We start from the raw sequence: 21,003 nt of genomic DNA on the forward strand, positions 1-21,003 counted from the left end.
CGCCCCATTGCTAACGAGGACCCCCTCTTTTCCTGCTTTCTGTGTTGTTAGGTTAGGGTTTTGGCTGTTTAGTGGGCAATTTTGTGTTTCTCATGCCTAGTTCCGTTTAGGGTTTTTGAAGTTACAAGATCAAGCGCGTGAAAATTGAGATTTCTAAATGATCCTAGTTTTGTCTAAGTGTAAACCCTTTTGAGCGTTAACGTGTTTTAAATGTCCTCGTCAATGATTTTAAGTGCTAAGGTGTTTTTAGGCCTTTTGGAGTTGTTTTATCGCTCCTATTCGAAATGATTTCGTAATTTATCCCGATAGATTCCCTCGTGTTACACTCCAATTTCTAATGGATTTGCCCAAGTCCAGTTGAGTTTTATTAAGTTTCTAAGTTTCTAAGTGATTCTGCGTGGAAAAATCATCATTTTCCGAAGTAAAATCCATATTTTAGAGTTGAAGGTCAAAATTTCGCAATAGAGGTGCTTTTCCCCTCATATTCCTGACTACCCATGGTTTTCCCCACTCAAAATCCGGACTGGACATGGATTTCCCCTGAAATCCGTACTTGCCTCATTTTTCCACCACTGTTAATCCATACTAGGGTCATTTTTCCCCTGGAAGCCTTAAAATTTGACTAAGTGTCAAGATTTATCTTGACCAAAGTTCCCAGACTCGGACTCGGCAAAGCTGACTCGGCTCGTGACTCGGCTCGGACTCGGCAAAATAAGAAAACCCTTGAACTTTAGAGATTTTTAACGATTTAAAACTTGTTTCATACACCCATTATTGAATTAAGCTTAAAGACACTATAACATCATCAAATAGAAGCTAATTTGATCACATACATCCATCACATGCGTAGAAATGTAAATTGTAGCTGAAGGAATTAGAAAACATAGATATATAGAGTTATAAATGTTGTCCAATGTATATAAAATCCATGACTTTATCACACTCTTACGTAGCATTATAAATCAGATTTAAAACATAATCAGACCTGGAATAGTCTTCAAATACATGAAAGCATTGCTCAGAAATGTTTCAAACACCACTACTAGGCATTCAAATGATAAGGGCAATTGGTATGAAGGTCCTCCAAGTCTCCAAACTCATATAAATCTGCTCCAGCAATGATAGAACCTTAACCAGCAGTATTAGGCACCCAAGATTGATGTCAATAAGCCACCAAATAGCAGATTTCAGACCTGTTATAACTCCCATGTGCCAAGGCAAGATGTACAGCCTTCCTGGAGTAGGGAGATCAGCCTAGAAAATTCAATTCTTATCCAAATATGACAAATGACCACTCAAAATGCATCACCCAACCGAGTCACGACCCTCGAACTTGACGAGTCAGGAAGTGACTCGCTGACTCGCGGCGAGTCACGCCCCTTGGCCCACCCGAGCCCGGGTCAGGGTCACCGTGACCCGACAGGGGTCACCCAGCCCACTGACTCATGTGACTCGCCATGAGTCACGGAACTCTAATCTTGACTACCCGCGTTTTTCCACCAAGGAAGTATGGATAGGTTGTTAATGATGTTTGCATTCATTCCACGCTTGGATCGATTTTCCACAAGGTATTTGTGACAAGTTTTTGAGGATTTTTTGTCCGGATTTTCATCCAGACTCAACGATTTTCCACAGGGAGTGCATTTCATAATTTTGAGCCCGGATTTTCATCCAAACTGAGGTCGATTTTCCACTAGAGGGGTATTTTGGGGGATGACTTAATTTTTTGTGAGGAATTTTCATTCCACACTTTTATTAATTTTCCCCGAGGGGGATACTTGGCGATTTTAAAATGATTTTGTGAAGATTTTTTTGTCCTTACTGAGATCAATTTTCCCCAATTGGTTCATTTTGATTTAAATTGAAATATTTTAATAATTGAGCCCCATTTTAATTATTTTTTAATAAGAGGCAATGATTATTTAAAAGATGAAAGCAATTAATAAATGATTTGCAATGAACATTTAATGTTTTCAACCTTCTAGAAGCAAGTTAGTTTCACCCAAGCAGTTATAAGAACAAGTGTTTTATCCCACATTGCTTGTGTGGTGAAAATTGATGATGAAAGTTAGTTTAAAGAGAGGAGTCCAGCAATATTTTATTATTAAGTTTGCCAAGTGGATTCCATGCAAAGGCGATTTCTCCATAGTTGGTGATTTTGGAGTTGGTGTTTTGGTGAAGTGTTAGATTGAAGACTTGTTCCTCCATTCCAGCCAACTGGCCAATCCATTCCTTTGCTGCCATTGAGGCTTAGTGACTCCATTGTCTTCAGATTTTTCGATTTTGGGAGATAGTGATTTTTTTCAAGTTTGGCAACTTTGGTGGCTAAGCGATTTTCAAGTTTGACGATATTAATGAGGTCCGTCATTTTTGCTTGCTGATTGGAATGCCATTGAGACCTCTCCCATCCCACGATTTTAATGAAGTCTGCCATTTTTGGTGTATTTGGTGATTTTAGTATTGGTGAACTTCACGATTTTTCCTTGACATCGCCATCATTGCTTGCTGTTCTCAGACCTTTTTTCGAACCATTGTTTTCAGATTTAAGTGTTTGACGCCATAGCTGGAAAAGTTCGATTTTTATTTTAAAAGTGTTGGAGCATATTTTGGTGAATTCGCTTCACACTTGGTGGCTGCCATTATTCCTACTTGCTGTCATTTGCTTCAAATCTGAGCCTAAACGCCATTATCACAACAAGGTGACCTCCATTGTTGGCTGTACATTCATTTTTCAGACCTAACTTTTGCCCAGCTAGTTGCCATTTTAGTGATTTGCATTGGGAGGCATTTTTGGAGACATTTTGGGATCATTTTCAAACCATTTGAAGGCTGTTACAGGTCTGCAACTTCGCCATGGCTGCTTGTCTTCAAGAAAATTTATCTTTTACCAGTCATACCTATGTTCCCAAAATTGATTTGTTTCATCATCAAGACTGGTTTTTATCAAGTTTGAGCATATTTTTAGATAATTGCAACATGTTTTGAGAGGTTAATTTATTAGTTGCAGGTTGTCTTCAGATTTGTGACCTCCATTGTTGACTGCGGAAGGTGTCTTCAAACATAATTTTTGTGAAAACACAACCTTTCACACCTTTCCCTAGTCACTCTCAATCCGGTATACTCCTTTGCACTATGATTTGCACGAAATTTCCAAGTATAAGGAGGTGTTGATTTCATGAGGGTTTTCATACCCTAGTCTTGTCATATTTTGTGTTTAAATTGTTAAGATCTACCAAGAGTGTGGAATATTTTTCTAACTTCATGCTTTAATTTAGCTTAAAAACATTAGGAAGTTAAAAATTCTATTAAGAATATTGTTTGTTTTTTTCCTAAGTTCTAACTTCAAGCTTCGTACAGGTGCGATGTCGAAGTCTGGATTTAAGGAAAGAAGAGAACAGCAGAAGATACTGGAGACTGGATTCTATCCAAAGTCTAAGATGTCATCCAGATGGAAGGAGATTACGGATACAAACATGCATTTCTTGAGCCTAAACTTGATACGACAGCGAATGTTCCGAGTCGGACATCAGATTCCTTTCCCCACATATGTAAATATGATGAAGAGTGGTATTTTTCAAGCCGTTGGATTTCCACAGTCCATACAATGCAGTGAGGTTATCCTGGATTGTGCACGATGTTATGATCCTCGCTCGCAAATGATCGAGACTCCTAAGGGCATTGTCATTGCCTACCTTGTTGAGGATGTGATTGTGGAGGTGTTTGGAATTAAAGGCGGAGCAGATATGAAGGATGCAACTAAGAATGAATATGAAGAGCGGTACACGAAGAAGATGGATGCGTGTAAGAGTATGATAAACAAAGAGTGGATGATCAAGCCTAGGCTTCGTCATTCCAAGGGTCCCAAGACACTCATGTGCACAAACTTCAAAGAGGAGTATAGTGACTTAGTATTCCTACTTAACAAAGTGATGGGTGCATAGTGCAATATTTGATGGATGGATGTTCTACTTCATCCAAGATTGTCTTAGAGGGACATTGATAAATTGGTCTAGAATCATAAGTGACAATCTGGACTTTCAGCTGAGAAATGTAGAGCGATCCAACTCATTCGCCATGACTTCCTACCTAGTATACCTGCTTGCACGATTTGTTTCATATAAAAGATTGATATGCAAAGGTGAAGTCAAGAATGGGCAAGGACAATTCAGGAGTCATGAGTGCTATCCCCAGCTGAACATGTATAGAATTGAAGATTATAAAAGTGAATGATGTATTCACCATGTACATCACGCGGATGCTGCAAAGCGGAATCCACAGAAGATTGTCCAAGGAGGCAACAAAGCTAATAGAGAAATATGGATCGTGGTATATTCAGTTTCCCACTTTCACGTACCTTAGGATTCATGGGTTTCAATCTGAACCCTATAAGCTTCTTAGGTATCCGTCAAACAGAATGATCTTGTTGGAAGTGGTGAGACAGCTTCTAAAGTTTGACTCCATTCAGAGAGAGAAGTATAGGACAAGCAAGACATTCCCTATTTTAGTTGGGAAGACGTTGGAAGTTTGTCAGTCTACCTTAGCCGCCAACACTGCGAGTGAGGAGCTTGCATTCTATCGATTTGCAACCTTCAAGAAAAGAGAAAGATTTGATCCAAATAAGAAAGTTGGAAGGATCAAGGGAGAGAAGTTCATCCACAAGGTAGACATAGAAGATTATTGGGCCAACCTGATGGACGAGCAAGCAGTGAAGAGACGAATGTGATCCAGAATGTCAATGGATTTCATGAGGAAGTGTGGACTTTTCCTCATTCTTGATCAGGTGTTAGATGACAGGGATCATATGCATCCACAATATGAAAATGAAATGAAGAAGGCAATCTTATTGCCTAATTAGTTAGAATCAGAAGAGATTGATTTGAATATATTGATGACAGAGGTCTTGAGTTTCTCCCATACATGGGTAGATATTCAAATGAATAAGTTAGTTGATATGGTTGTTTCCTTCACTTATGAAAAGATGAAGCCGGAAGAGTCTACTTCCGAGGATGATCAGAGGACTATCAATGATGTCAAGATTCATGCAGATGAAGAGAGTCAAGCTCTCAAAAGAAGGAAAAACACGCCAGGAGGAGTCAAGGCCAAAGGGAAAAAGATTGAGGAGGTGAAGAAGAAGAAGAAACAAAAGACTATCATTCCTCCACCTATCATTCCTTCACCACCTCTCAGTGTCTCATTAATTAAGGTAATTGAAATAACAAAGCAAAATAAGGAAACCCAACAATGTTCAAACATAGTGATACTACCAGAGAATATTTAGGAGTTACATGCCACAGCGACATCTGCTACACCAAATGAGAACGATGATCATCTGGGATCCCCTACGGTCCTTTTGGAGGTTAGTTTGGGAAATCAAGTATACGATTTGACCACGAATAATCATGATGATGATGATGTTGTTATCTCGGCATTGAGAGGACTTGATCGAGATGTGTCTCGATGATGGTATGGAGATGGCCGCTATTCTTGATTGGTTGATGAGAAGTATGGAAAAGAGTAAGAAAATGATAGAGGTACAACCTATTGATAACATTGATGATTACCTAGCTAGGAGCAGTAAGGAGAAAGAACCCAAGAGAGCTGAGATTTTGTCGCACATAGATAGAGATGAGACAGGAATGCAGATAGCACAGGTTATTGTTCCTATTGGAGGTGTGACGGCAGACATCACTCCTCCTATGGATTTCCAAATTACTTCAATTGCCCTTGGTCATACATCAAGAGAGCAAGAGTTTCAAGAGGTTGGTGATAACCTTAAGGCGATCAACACAGGGTTAGATAGAGAAATTGAAGAGAAAGAAAAGTACAGAGAAGAGAACATCAGACTTAGAGAGTATATTGCAAGGATAAGGCGTGAGAATCCCACCCTTATTTCCCCTATTGCAGTTGATCATGGACTACATTCACACTATGAGGCAGCGAGAAATACACTCTCGGAGGTGGAAAAGTGAATTGAGAGTGCAAGAAAACAAGCGGATGATTTCCTTACTCAGTTTGTCCATGCATATGATAGGACAACAAGGCTCGTGTTTCGAATCTAGTATTTGGAGGGAGTTTGGGAAGAATTTCGGCTTATCCAGGAGAAGACTATTCCACGCCTCAAAGCTTTGAAGAGGATTCCTAATTCCACCTGGGTTAGCGAGAACATTGTGCACAGTGGAGACAAATATGATTTTCATGGCTGGTATTGTTCATTGGCTGTGAAGAGATCAACTTATGAGAGCGCCCAGTTGAGCTGTATGGAGATGGAGGGATTGATTCAAGACATTCAAATGAAGATCCTTGCCTCAATTGAGGAGTTATTGGGTGTTGATGTTAGTGATGCTAGTGGTTTACACTTAGCCGAATTAAGAGACAAGATGAAATTTATGTATTTTTGTCAGTTGGACTCTTTGAAGAAGAGTCAGATAGATGACTTGGTCTCTGTTGATTCATGTTCATAGTTCACAAAAGCTCATGCCAGATTGGGAGAACACTTTGGACGCTTGCTCGGATTCACTGGACGTGATTGATTTGCAGCAAGATACCTTGCCTAGCATTTCCATGGAGGAGTTAGATTTTGTATTGGCTAGATCCTTGGAGTATGCTAGGAGAGAAATAGATGCAAGGAAGAATCTTCTAGAAGATTCCCTGTTTGATGACTAGGTATCTTTTTATTGGGCCATATGTTGGTGGCACCATTTTTTATGTAAACCCTAATTAGGGCAATTCTAGGGTTTTGTTAGCATGCTCTTGGTCGTTGATCTTGTAGCAATCTTGGCCATCCATTTTGTAAGAGACTCTATATATACCTCCTTGTCTCTCATTTGTAAGGGAGAGTTTTTGTAGAATGTTGGTATATGCTGCAGCTATTTGAATCTAAATCATTGTTCAATTGTTGGTGGTTTTGCTCTTCAAATGTTGTCTTTGCATTCATAGTTTTCAATTCCTCCAAGTTAGATTACAATTTTAATTTAGAATTTATTTTCATGTTTGTTAGATTGAGTGAAAGACTTGTTGAATATATTTGTGTGGAATCCTTAATCCATACCACTAGCCTCTTGTCGTTGGTAAGTGCACCTTGTGTGGTCAACAGGAGATTTGAGTAAGCTTAACTTCAACTATTACGCATCCCTTGGCAAGCATCAACTTGGATGGTGTCAACATTTGATGGTGATAGTCTGCAAATCCTTGAGTATACCTTAGACGATTGCACTAAGCTTGTGTCAATACTTGTTTGTGAGACCCTGCCTAGTTTGATTCCACTAGATTTGTTCATCATTTCCTACATTCTTAGGCCTAGAATAGATTTCCTGAACCCTATTCTTTTTCCCCTTTTTTAAGTAAGAATTAAGTCCAGAGCCATATTGTTAAATCCTAAGTTGTAAGCACACCTATTCCGCATATTTCATGATCAAAGAATATAATCCTAACATTTGCATAAGTCCACAAGTGAATCTTATCCTTAGCATCTGAGGTGATTTTGTTCAAGAGAGGGTAAATTACCTTGGTATTTTATTCTGAAATGTTATGAGCATAAAGCACACATCAACACCAACTTAAGCTCATATTTTTGCATTTCAAAGATTAAAACCTTGAATAAAATATCTCCAAAGTGGATGCCCAACCTTGACTTAAATAATACTTTATCACCACAAGTCGTCCCCTTAAATCATAACTAAAAATACATAAGTCACACACCTAGGCCAAAGGGGGGAATAAAATATATTAAAAATACTTTTTCCATGTGCTGAACAACTGCCATGGTGAGTTGAAGGCCAAAAATATTGAAAACTGCACTACTAGAAATAGCCTCTAAATTGGACCACTGAAACCTACCAAAAATAGCACTGCCAAAAATAGTACATCCTAAAAATAGTATACTGCTTAAAAATAGTGTGTCCAAATGCATTTTAACCACATTCTAAGCAGTCGTCACAACTTACTAAAAATAGTACGTCCGAAAAAGTCTTCAGATTCATTTGCATGTCACACCATTGTGAAGCTCTCTGAAAACCCAAAAGAAATCCAAAATCAGAACTGTGAAACTCCAACATGCAAGCCACCAAAACTACCAAAGAATCCTCCTAGAAAATAGGAAATCTTAATTACTGCTCCTGACTGGCCTACGGGTCTCCATAATAGGCTAACAGCCAACTGAACTGATCACTGCTAAGAAGGGGACATTACCAAGGGGGGTGAATCAGTATTTTACCTTTTAACAAAAAAAACAATCAAAAAGAATGAAGAAAGTACACAAACACAAGAACCCAAGATTTCAAGTGGAAAACCCTTTCGAGTAAAAACCCACAGCAAATCAAAAACTTTCTATAGCCAAAATGAGCACCAACCCAATTTACATAAGTGAGCACCAACATCAAATTTAGAAAAGATTCGAGGTGAAGAAACTAATCACACTCAGCAATTCTGTAGCAGCAAACTGATTCCAGTTGACATTCTGTTTGAACACACCAGTTACACATTTTCACTTCTGAACTCAAATCAAAATCTTTAGCAAACAAACCAAGTATATGAAACCTTGACTCTTTCTGATAGATAAATTTCACCGTGCATTCAATGTCCACGAAAGCTTTACACAGCTGAAAACAAACTCCGGTAGATATATCCACTATTCAAGAGCTATGATATTCCTTCTCAGCTTAATTGCTTCTGAAAATCTATCAATATGTTCTCTCTCTTTATGAACACAGAATACCCAGAATCAAATCAGCTTAAACATTTTTGCTGTCATGCATTATATCCCCCAAATCATAACCATGTATATGCATATAAGAAGGACGCACATATTAGAATAAAGATACATTCTCTGCACTTCCTGTGATAACTCTTGCTTCACGTCGGCAAATTGAGGTCTTCAGAAAGAACAACGTATATGCATATAAAAAGGACCCACACATTAGAATAAAGATACATTCTCTGCACTTCCTGTGATAATTCTTGCTTCACATCAGCAAATTGAGGTCTTCAGAAAAACAACAGCTTGCGGTTCACCCATCACACAAAAAACATTTTGTTACATATTCTGAAAACGTATTACCATTCAACAATTTTTAGCACCCTTCGTGTAAAACACATGATTTGAAGTCTGTTGAATCCTAACCTATCTGCAACTCACCATGCACAATATTCTTAAACAATATCGGTCTTTTTTTACATTACATTAAAACCCGCAAAACATTCCATATGATCCTTGCGCATCATCATGTTTTTTCATCCTACAACTGTTTTCAAAGACTGCATATATCATAACAAAAATTCCTCCTTTTTCAAACTTCAACCACGATACTCTATCATTCAACTACAGCCACTACATAGAAGACATGATTCTTTATTTTTTAATCAAAATACTTCATTTTACCTCCGTTGAAAAGCTACTGCCAGAACTACAACAGCCAGTAGTTGAAGAGACACAACTCCACCTCATAACAATATCGTTACACACCTACAGATTCCTTAAAAAAAACGTATTCTTCCACAAAGAAAGCCTTGTCAAAAACAACATACTCTGTGTCCTCATCATACAAAAAATCTGTCAAAAAGAATTTTTAAAACGACAAACAAGACGAGGCAGTTCTAGCAATCACGAGAACGCAAACAAAGAAGGCAATGTACTTGGACCCATGTATGGAGAAGGAACGACTACGAGAAGCCAAAGACGAGGCAGTTCTAGCAATCACGAGAACGAGAACGAGAACACAAACAAAGAAGGCAATGTACTCGGACCCATGTATGGAGAAGGAACGACTCCGAGAAGCCAAAGAAAAATTAGAACAAGTGTTGGCGAAGGAACGAATAAACTCCAACAAAACTACAAGTACGTCATTGCGATCGGAGTCAAAGAAGAACATAGTTCAACAGATGCTACAAACAACCGTACCCATCAAGGTGATAGACCTTCAAACCATGTCGCAACTGGGAATGGCAATTACCAACACATTCAGTGACAACAACTCCAATCATCATAAACAAAACAAGCCACAAGAGAAACCGCCAAAGAAACCACCATGTGAAGGGGACGAGGCAAGTGACCAGATGTTGCTAATGGTGAGCATTGGCAGGAAGCCAACCATCGTGGAGATGAAAATTATGGGAATGAAATTTTCAAACAATATCATCCATGGAGGCTTGGGGGTCAATGTACTACCAATGGAAATTGGGAAGAGCCTTGGAAAACCTACGCTCTAGCCACCAACTTTTATCTTAGTGGGTGTCGACTAGCATGGCATTAAGCCATTGGGGGCTTTGATGGCACAAAGGTAATAATTGGCACACAACCCTCCTCCTTGAATTTCGTCATCATCCCATTACAATAGAAGGCGTACGAGGCTCTCCTCGAGGGAGGGTGGTTAATCATTGCGAAGGCGGATCGCAATTGGAAGCGGAACACACTCTCCATCGAGAGTCAAGTAAGGAAGTACGTCATCAACCTAAGGAATCAAGTGGTGAGTGAAGAATTGGCATCTTCAAACTCGGAGTCTGAAGAGCGAGTGGAGTACAGAGGAAGGAAGGAAGAGGATGGAACTGAATGACGAAGGGGTACTAGAACTAGAAGATTGCTTGGAGGATGAAACAAGTTCCCTCAATGGACTATTGCACAAGCAAATGGAGGACTACGGAGTATTTTCACCAACATAATTTTCTTGAAGCCATAACTCTCGATGAAGTGCAACCGATGGAAGCAAGTAAAATTGCAGACAATACATCTAACAGTACGAAGAGAAAAATATGTAATGTGGAGCATACAAATAATTGTCAAGGGAAATCAACATCATTGGAAAAAATAAATTTCAAGGTGTAAGTATTTATTTATGCTTCTGATAATATTTTTATAAAAAAAAAAGGGCTGGGTTTGAAAGAAGCTTTCTAATAAATGATATTATTAGGCACAGATTAAATATCTACTCTATATTCCAACTAAAATTTGCTAATGCGCCAACAAAAGGGTGCTAGTTACAACATATATTGCTAAGAAGCCACTAGAAATTCAGCATTCTGACATCAACTTTTCTTAGAATGGAAACCAAATCTTTGGTATTTATATATTATCTTTATATGGAACTTCTCAAATATTTGTACCATACAAACCTTCGCGACATTGTTTCTAAATAAAAACTGGGTATCTATTCACTCATGAAAATGCATCCTGCTTTGCTATCTATTGGATCATATGCCTATAAATTCACCAGCTGTTATCCATCCTAGCAGATGTTCCATTCAAAACCTTTTTTTAATTGACAACACCATTATTTTATCAACACACCATCCACTTATCATTTGAACTGTAATGCTACCAATCACATCAATTGACAACGCTTGCCAACCATCTTTCTGATACACACAAACTGGAAATAAAAAGTGAATCCTCAAAAAATATTGAACTCAATTAGGACAGACAGAAAAACTGTATGCCAACTGTGTTGAGACATGGACCAGCTAGGACTCGAACCTAGGACCTTCCATACGCTGCTGGAGTGCTCTACCACTGAGTTACTGGCCCCTCTTGGACCAGTCCATCGTCAATCCGGGTGTGGCTTATTTCCAACACCAACACCCCCCCTTAAGCCACACCTCTCGTGTGCTTGGGGCTCCTAGCCTGGACCTGGCTCTGATACCATGTTGAGACATGGACCAGCTAGGACTCGAACCTAGGACCTTCCATACGCTGCTGGAGTGCTCTACCACTGAGCTACTGGCCCCTCTTGGACCAGTCCATTGTCGGTCCGGGTGTGGCTTATTTCCAACACCAACAAACTGTAGCTCCTCAGATCATGAGTTCAAGGATATATGATTAAAAACATGCATAACATTCGTAAACAAGCCTTGGCCGACTGTTATAACACTTAACTGACCCTCTCATAACTATTATACCACTTAACTGAACCTCCCATAACTAAGGGCATGTTCAAACCCTTTTACTCACTGTCTTGAGAAATAAAATATACAAGCAAATGCCCTAGTGAAGAGGTTCCATGCAAGTCCCAAGCTGACATATCTCATCCTCTTTGATCACTTGCAAATTCAATTCCCCAGCCAAATCTCACAAACCCTAGCAAGGACTGACAAGAACATGCATTCATTATGAAGAGACACATTAACACACTTTCAAACTGCTCAATCAGGTAACATCGGTAATAACTTTCCAATCAACCCATAATATTAGGGCACTTGAATCTGGCAGAAAGAATATTTATATATAATTTAGCAGAATACATGCTAAGTTTAAATTTCTACCAAACCTAATAAAAGACCTTCCTTACATAAATAAGCATTGTCTGTCGTATACTGTGTGGATAGCAGCATCCTTCTATTTTCTGTTCTTTGCCAATCTTGTGGAACACAATTATGTTCACAAGACAAATCCATCGCAATAGAAAAAAATGTTACAGGTCAACAGACAAAAGTTGACATCAATGGTAAACTTCACTTGCCTGAACAACATCCAACATGTTGCACTCCCTGATAGATATTGTAAGAGGATAAATGTCTTTGTTACACCATTTAATATCTTGGTCACGTTGTCGTAACTTTATGATAGATGTTCCAGTATATTATCAAACTAAATGAATTCATAAATGCAGTTCATCAGAACTTTATATAAGCTTTAATGTCTTTTTCCATATCATTCAACTGAAAATAGGTTGGCCCAAGTTTTAGTAGTTTTACTCAGGATTCTAATAAGAAAATATGCATGACAGATCATGTAATCTGACTTAGAAATGTAGATCGGGGTAGGGAGGACGGAGGGGTGTGGAATAAAATCCACGACATCAATCTAGGCACACAGATACACACCAAAAACACTAATTATAAAACCTATCCTGTGGAAAATCTAAAATAGAATGAACACTGTATCCTTGGGAAAGACTCACTAATCATGGCTACAACGAGACTTTAAAAAAGGAATTTGAATGATCATCTATCTGCTTGATCTTATCAATTAGATATTATAGCATCTAACATTGTTCTATAAGGATTGATTAAAATATAATGCCAATTTGTAACAAAATAATCAACATATCGATAGTGAAAGCCATCATAGTAATCATAATAAAAATGCAAACTAAAGAAACATCCCAGCCAGAAAACAAGCCACTTTAAAGGGAAGCAATATAAAACTCTTCATAGCTGCACTACGGACCACCCATACTTATATCTGCTTGAACTAATTAACAGAATTACAATTCTTAAATTTGCAATCATATTGTGACCAAGGATTGGTTCATACCTAAAAGAAGAGATCCATCTTCGTGGAGGATTGTAATGATATATCATATCTGTATTTGCCGAATCAAGTCCACTCAACAATCCCACCTTATTATCATAGCTGCAGTACAAAATCCCAAAACCATGATCCTATTACAAACTAGCTTTGCTCAAATAAACTTTGGGTACAAAAAAAGTGCATCATGGATTATGCATTAGAGCAAAATTAAAGCAACTGTAGAATGCATCGATGATTTTATCAATTAACAAGTCTACCCCCACAGAAAGATAACTCTAAAGTTAAATCAACAACAAACTATACTTGTTAGCTTCTAAGATTCTGAAGATTTAGGGTCTTAAGTATAAAAACTACACTTGCTAGCTTCAAGGTTCTGAACCTAGCAAGGACCTCATATCCACTCCCTTTCCCTAAAAATTAAATTATCTAGTGCAAAAGTACTGCTTCCAAATCATGTGAGTGTAGATCAATCAAGCATTCAAGAAACTGAATTCAGCAATAAGCAGTCTTGTTTGGAAAAGACCTTTTGTGCTTTTTGCCCTTTAATAAATGAAAATTAGGTGGCATTACTTTTCTAAAAACAACAAAAGCTACATTAACCTGATAACTACAAACCTTGTGGTTGCAAGCATATCTCCACCAGGAGAAAAGTAAGCCGAATGCACTGCTCTCATATGTTGCACAGTAGCCAAGCTTTCAGTATTAATCTTTTTCATCTTTCTCAAATCCCATATGCATGCCCTGCCATCAGTTGAACTGGTAGACACTACATGTGACTTCTGAGGGTGAAAATCTATCGAATTTATTCTCTTTTCATGTAAAGAGTATGAATTTGAAACACCTCCTACTCTCTTATCCAGCACCTTCATTGTCCCATACCCCTCTGAAAAATAGATGGATTGGTAGCTAGATGATGAACAAATGGCATAAATAGAATCGTTGGCCTTGTACACCATGTCAAATACTTCCTTCTCAACATCCATAGCTCGAATGCACCCATCATAGCTACAAGAAATGACCTGAATGTAAAGATACCATATTAGCATTTGTCACACAGTAATAAAAAATAATTTGAATTTACTAATTAAGATCTTTGACAGCCTCAACATAAAACTAAATAGCATGGAAACTAGGCCAACCAATCAAAGATGGTAAGATTTTGCTGATATTTAATTTATAGGAATGTCTACCCATGGAATGTATCCTAAGATATTTTAGTGACTGTTTACCCTCTGGGTGAATAGTTTAGAACATACAGATAGAATGCTTGACGAGAAACAATAATGCCATAGGTACCAGATAAGATCAAGCAAATATAAGAGATACTATTTCCATTCATAATCATGCGTGTCTTTACAAGTTACCTTCCATGGTATATAAAGGTACTGAGGGGATGCGAGGGGCAACCGTCGCACCCGTAACTACCATCCCTCGGTTACCTTACTAACAAAGTAAAGTACTACCTAATTAACTACGGTTTTATTCCCGTACAATATTACCACCAACAGTGACTACTTATTGTCACTCCAAAGTAAGGTATCATATTGCTAAGCATTATTGCAGTTAAACTAGTGACTTAACCCATTATTCAACACAAAATATATGGAAATCATAGGCAAAAAGAATCTATCTGCTCAGATGAACCAAAATATTAGAAAGCAAATGGATCTCAAATTCAACCCAGCTATCAAATCATCCTTCCATTAACGAAACTTCTAAGTATTCCAAAGAAAACCTAGTCAGGGAAGGCACAGTAAAAATATCAATCCATCAAGCACCTACTCTTTTATAAGCAGCAAAAACACATCCAACATTATAAAACCATACCTTATGTGTAAAATAAGACACAACAATTGCCACAATAGGAATAAAGCATCACGCAATAGTTACAAATCTGAAACTTACTGAAAGAAATATGCTTATGCATTAATAGTTATAGGGTATCTAATAAAGACAGTTCAAAATGTATCAGTACAACCTAAGCAAAATGGATTTATAGGAACTGATTTTTTTGTTGAATGTTTTGAAGCGCTGAGAAGGAATCCAAGATAATTTGATTTTGGAGGAGTTCTAAAGAGAGTTGGGAACAGGGATTACAAGTGTTTGTAATCGATATGGAATTTAAGCATTGCCATTTGGCAGAAGGAAATGCTCTCCTTAAGCAGATAAAGTTAGTTTTCTGCAGAGGCTATGGGAAGATGGCTATAGCAGGATACTCAAAAATAATTATTAATCAGATGGCATATGCTATTATTTTTGCATCAACAATTTCTTTTAGTGGGTACAAATCACCAGATTAGATGGCATGATTAGCAAATAAACACTTCTCTGAAATTCACCCATTTCTTGCACCCAACCTCCACTGCAGGGAATATGATATGTTATCTCCTTACAGCACAACAATGTGGTGCTCCTTACATGATAAACCAACCAAAATACACAGAACATACAAATATTAAGGCTCTATGCCTGTCAAGGAAATGACAAGGCCTTTTACATAGCAACACTGCATCTCAAAAACAGCTGGACGGTCCAAGGGGATGCTTGACAGTAGAATCATCAACTCTAAAAAGTAGCACTAGAAGGGCCAAAAGGTTTTGTACCGTGATTAATATTTATTTTAATATAAAATTTGGAGGATCAATATACAGGGCACCCACCCAGCCACAAACAGAAACTGACTAAAAAGGACAAAACACAGACAACCACCAACCCGCTTAACAGAAGACACTACACTTTTCCCTTCTTGCTTCTTGCTCTTGTCACCATATGTCCTGTACGTTGAAACTTAACAGATTTCTTTCTTTGCTAGACCTCTTTCCAACCAAACAAAGCCTCATTGTAATGATTCCTTCCCTATTTACCAGGTTCCTAGGCATAAAATACTTATTCTGAATTTGAAGAATCTCACCAATACTGCTGTTAAGAGTTTCAGATCTGATATCTTGTCTATTTAATGCTTTCTAACACAGGTCTGGTAATATTAAAGTGCATAGACAGAAGAAATAATGTGCAAACAGCAGAATAATATACTAAGAAATAATTAATCTGACTTTTCATTTGCAACATCAGATTCATACAGGTTATGGAAGATTAATGTTTAGCATTGGAAGTTGCTAATGTTAATATCAGAAGTATGCAAAATAGGGAGAATGCGGCAGCAAAATCTATCAATCCAGTAATTAAACTCCAACCTCTACAAATTTTCTCTCTGAAAAAAGCTCCATAGAATCTCCAAATCCCAATCGTTGAACTCCAGATGCGAAGTCTGAATAACTCCGCCAATCACCAGCTAGCAAGGAATCTTTCACCCCCGAAACTGGCCTTCCCAAGAGGGTTTGCATCCTCGAGAGGCTAAGATGGAACAAGTTCCAATCTCTAGAACCACGAAGGTTTCAAGCAAAGGAAATGAATAACTCAACATGCTCCAAATGAGCCCTTCACCACTCTTTTATAACCTTTGGAATAACTCTTCAAATTCACCTCTTCAACTTCCCTTTATCTTATTTCCCTTCTTTTAATTTTAAACTTTTAACTTGGGAAATAATAAAGTAGCCCTCATTGACATAAAAAATGGTCACTTAAGCCTAAGGAGTTAATGACCAAATTGAATAATTAAAACATAATTTTAATTATTTAATTATATTTCTAGGCCAAATGAATGGGAACGTTATACCCATCCACTTCATAATCCATATAAGACAAGTCAAATAATGATTGATTGATCAATGCTGAAAATGGGAAGCAACTCTATTCTTCTTCAGTCAAAAGACGCAATGGCCATCGTGGCAACAATGCTTCCCACCAGCTGTTTAGGAGACAAAGGACAAACGACTGGTTGCAATTCATTGAATAAAACAGGATTTTCGGGCATTTCTTAAATTCTGCCATACTAACAAAAGCTGTCTGTTTACCCTTCTGGGAAGATAGAAACTAACTTTGCACCCACTGAGACTGAGATAGGCTAACTATTTCAAAGTACTTAGGTGGCAACAGAGGCCACAGGATAGCCTGAATCAGTGCTGAATCCTACATAGTTGAATTAGTCACCTGCTTCAACTCGTTATCACCTAGCCTACCATGATCCTCACTAGTAGGCAAATCCAAAGCCACCCTTTTAACTCACAGTTGAAAGAACCTAGCACCCTTGCACCATGTCACTACTACGGTATGACTTCACATTTTCATCCTATCACTTATCTCCTATGACAGGAAATATTGCAGACCAGACTTCAGAAATTCATCACTTATCTTCAATGGTCAAGAACACTGCAAACCTGATATCATAAGATCTGTGGTTAAGAGATTAAGTATGATCACCTCTAACACACCAGTAAAGAATTAGTTAAGAATAATTAACAAGGCACAATATGAGGCAGCAGTTTAGTTATGCGGTTGTTATGAGGACACATCCCTTCCCAAAGGTCACCACCATGAGGAAAGTCACAACCCTACACCCACGATGGAGAAGTATAAAAGCACTACACCAAGCAATCAAGGAAGGAAGGGAAAAAGAGGAAGAAAAGACTGAGATATAGGTACAGCAATCAATAGAAGCAGATCAATATTCATAAAAAGGGATCAGTTCATAAATCAGCACAAGGATTCATCCAAAGAACGGCAATCAGTAGCATCCAATAAAAGAAGATCAACCAGCACTCAAGCCAATACAAGTTACAAACTAAGAAATTAACATATATGTATACATTACACAGCAGTTCCATAACTATCAGATATTGTGGATCTAAATCAAGGTGCTAATCCAGGCTTCAACTAGGAATTATAGGGCAAATTCAGTTAAGTCCTAAAAGAGGACATTACAATTGGTATTAGAGCACCATTCTTGCCAGCCTGAGGGACGGAGAATAATTAATGCAAACTAGCCAAAGGGCTCAAAGGGCTTTGGAAAGAGAAAGGAAGAAGCTTACATCCACCATGAGTGAGCAAATGGGCAACGAAATGAGGGCCTTCGTGGAGCAAACCAACCAAACCATAATGGAGCAAAATGAAAAAATTGAACGAACGATCCACCTTCTCCTCCAAGCCATCCAAAACAATGGGAGGGATACCCACTCCAACCATTCTGAAAATAGCAACCCAACAAGGGTATCAACACCTGGACCAACAAGACATCCCTTCCTAGCTAGGGAAGAACCCATGACAGAAGAAGTAAATAATCCCCCCTTTGATAATATGGAAGAACTTGCAGAAATGTACTCTAGATTAGATCCTGAAATTAAAAGTGATGTCTACTTTAGGGACTATTGTGATGTTAAAACATGAATTGACCCTATCAAGAGAAGAGGGCAACCCAACAAAGACTTAAAAGAAAGAATTAGTAAAATGACCCCCTCCAAATTTGATGGATTCGGGAAGACTACGGCCCATTCATGGGTCCAAAAGTTGGACACCTACCTTTCACTCAGTCCCTGATGGAAGAAAATGCCATTAAATTTGTGAGAGAACAGCCCATGATTGGTGGCATCATGGTCTTATCACCCAAGGCTACCAACACATAATTAATTATGATGAGTTCACCCAAAAAAATTTCCAAAGGTTCAACCAAAAACATCTCAAATTATGCTTTAGGGAACTTACACAACTAAGGCAACAAGGAACCGTAGAGGAGTATGTCACTAAGTTCCAAAAACTTTTGGTTATGGTACCAGAAGTATCTCAAAGTAGACTAGCTTACTTATTTATCGAAGGATTAAAGGACTCTCTCCATGACTTAGAAAGCACCCTAAATCCTACATATCTTGAAGATGCAATCAAAAAGGCACTAAAGCTGGACATTACACATACAAAAGACAAATACCATACAAGAAATCAACCTTATCCCCCTCTATCTTTCAATGAAAGAAGAAGCTCATGAACAAAGGACTCTGTTTCCAATGTAAAAGAAAATGGTACGTGGACACGATTGTAATCAAGGACTTAAAAGACGACGAGAAGACCCAAACGAAAAAGGTTTGTGCTTCAAATGCAAGGAAAAATGGAGGCTAGGACACATGTGGAAGCAGAATATGTGATATAGAGGCAATGTCCAACGAAGAAGCAAAAGGAAATCCAAATAAGAAAACAAGACACGATGACAAAGATTTTAAAAGCATCCACAAGTGGAGATTTGTGGAGGAGCCAATCTAGTAATTACAACACCCTTACATCCTCAAGATCTATGGGACATATTGAGCAAATGTTTGAAGCATATTGGAGCAAATTTTTGGCACATCAATGAGCATATGGGAGCGGAAACATGGGATTAGGCCCACCTTCTGGCTTAAAATGAACTACGAGGAGAAGGGTGGAGTTAGGCCCACTTTCTAGCTCAAAATGGACAATGAGGAGAAAGATGAGGTTACACTTATTTTCTACCTTAAAATAGATTATGGCTGACAGTTGGGATTAGGCCCACTTTCTGGCTCAAAAGGGATTAGGAGCAGAAAGATTGGAGCTAGGCCCACTTTCTGGCTCAAAAGGTGGACTAAGAGCAAAAAGAATGGGGTTAGGCCCACTTTTTGGCTCAAAATGGATTAGGAGCAAAAAGATTGGAGTTAGGCCAACTTTTTGGCTAGAAATGGATAAGGAGCAAAAAGATTGGGGTTAGGCCCACTTTCTGGCTCCAATGGATTACAAGTAAAAAGATGAGATTAGGCCCACTTTCTAGCTAAAAAAAGATTATGAGCAACAAGGTTGCGGTTAGGCCCACTTTCTAACTTAAAAAAAGGAAGAGATCTAACAACGTGTGTATTTGTATGTGTACTCCATGTTTGCATATATTCATGTGTATACTTGAGTATTTATGTGTATGCTCCGTGTCTGCATATATTCATGTGTATAATTTGTGTTTTCATGTGTATGCTTCGTGTTAAAATTAGTTCCAGATATGAGAATAACTAGAGTAAACATATATAAGAATAACAAGAGCAAACAGCTATGAGTTGCATTTGAGATCATAGATATGTGTCATGCTTCTCATCTTAATATATGTTAAGGTCACCCTTGGTTTTAACTCAGAGAGATATCCAAGACATTGTGCAAATGTTGGGTCAACCAATTTAAATAAGGAATACAAATCTCCAAGAATTGGTTTAAAACCTTCATGATTCAGCTCATAGAAGCCTACATTGCTTGAGGGCAAGCAATCTCGGGAAGAGAGCGGACTGTCATGACCCTGACCTAAGAACTGCAAAAGCAGAGCATGAAATTTTCTTAATCCGGTAAGACTTCACAATTTCATCCTATCGCTTATCTGCTATGACGGGAAATATTGCAGACCAGACTTCACAAAATCATCGCTTATCTGCTATGACAAGAAATATTGCAGACCAGGCTTCACAAATTCATCGCTTATCTTCTATGGTCAAGAACACTACGAACCCGATATCATAAGATCTGTGGTTAAGAGATTATGTATGATCTCCTCTAAGACATGAATAAAGAATTAGTTATGAATAATTAACAAGGCACATTATGATGCAGCATTTTAGTTATGTGATTGTTAAGAGGACACACCCCTTCCCAAAGATCACCACGAGGAAAGTCACAACCCTACACCCATGATGGAGAAGTATAAAAGCACTATACCAAGTGATCAAGAGAGGAAGAGAAAATAGGTACAGCAATCAATAGAGGCAGATTGATATTCATAAGAAGGGATCAGTTCATAAATCAGCACAAGGATTCATCCAAAGAAGAGCAAATCAGTACCATCGCAGAAAAGAAGATCAACCAGCACTCAAGCCAATACAAGTTACAACTCA

At 38.2% G+C, this 21,003-nt stretch overlaps 1 protein-coding gene across 2 annotated transcripts in view; it reads right to left on the reverse strand.

Moving 5' to 3' along the window:
* The window catches only part of LOC131043923 (uncharacterized), a 59,519-nt gene that overhangs the window by 14,821 nt on the left and 23,695 nt on the right, over window positions 1–21,003 (reverse strand). For both annotated transcript variants that reach the window (XM_057977158.2, XM_057977157.2), the window contains 2 exons: window positions 13,856–14,259; window positions 13,244–13,342 (listed from right to left, as the gene is read on the reverse strand). In XM_057977158.2, the coding sequence (XP_057833141.2) occupies window positions 13,244–13,342; window positions 13,856–14,259 (503 nt within the window). The remainder of the gene's footprint in view (window positions 1–13,243; window positions 13,343–13,855; window positions 14,260–21,003) is intronic.

This window comes from Cryptomeria japonica, chromosome 9 (genome assembly GCF_030272615.1).
Source record: "Cryptomeria japonica chromosome 9, Sugi_1.0, whole genome shotgun sequence".
Classification (NCBI taxonomy): domain Eukaryota; kingdom Viridiplantae; phylum Streptophyta; class Pinopsida; order Cupressales; family Cupressaceae; genus Cryptomeria; species Cryptomeria japonica.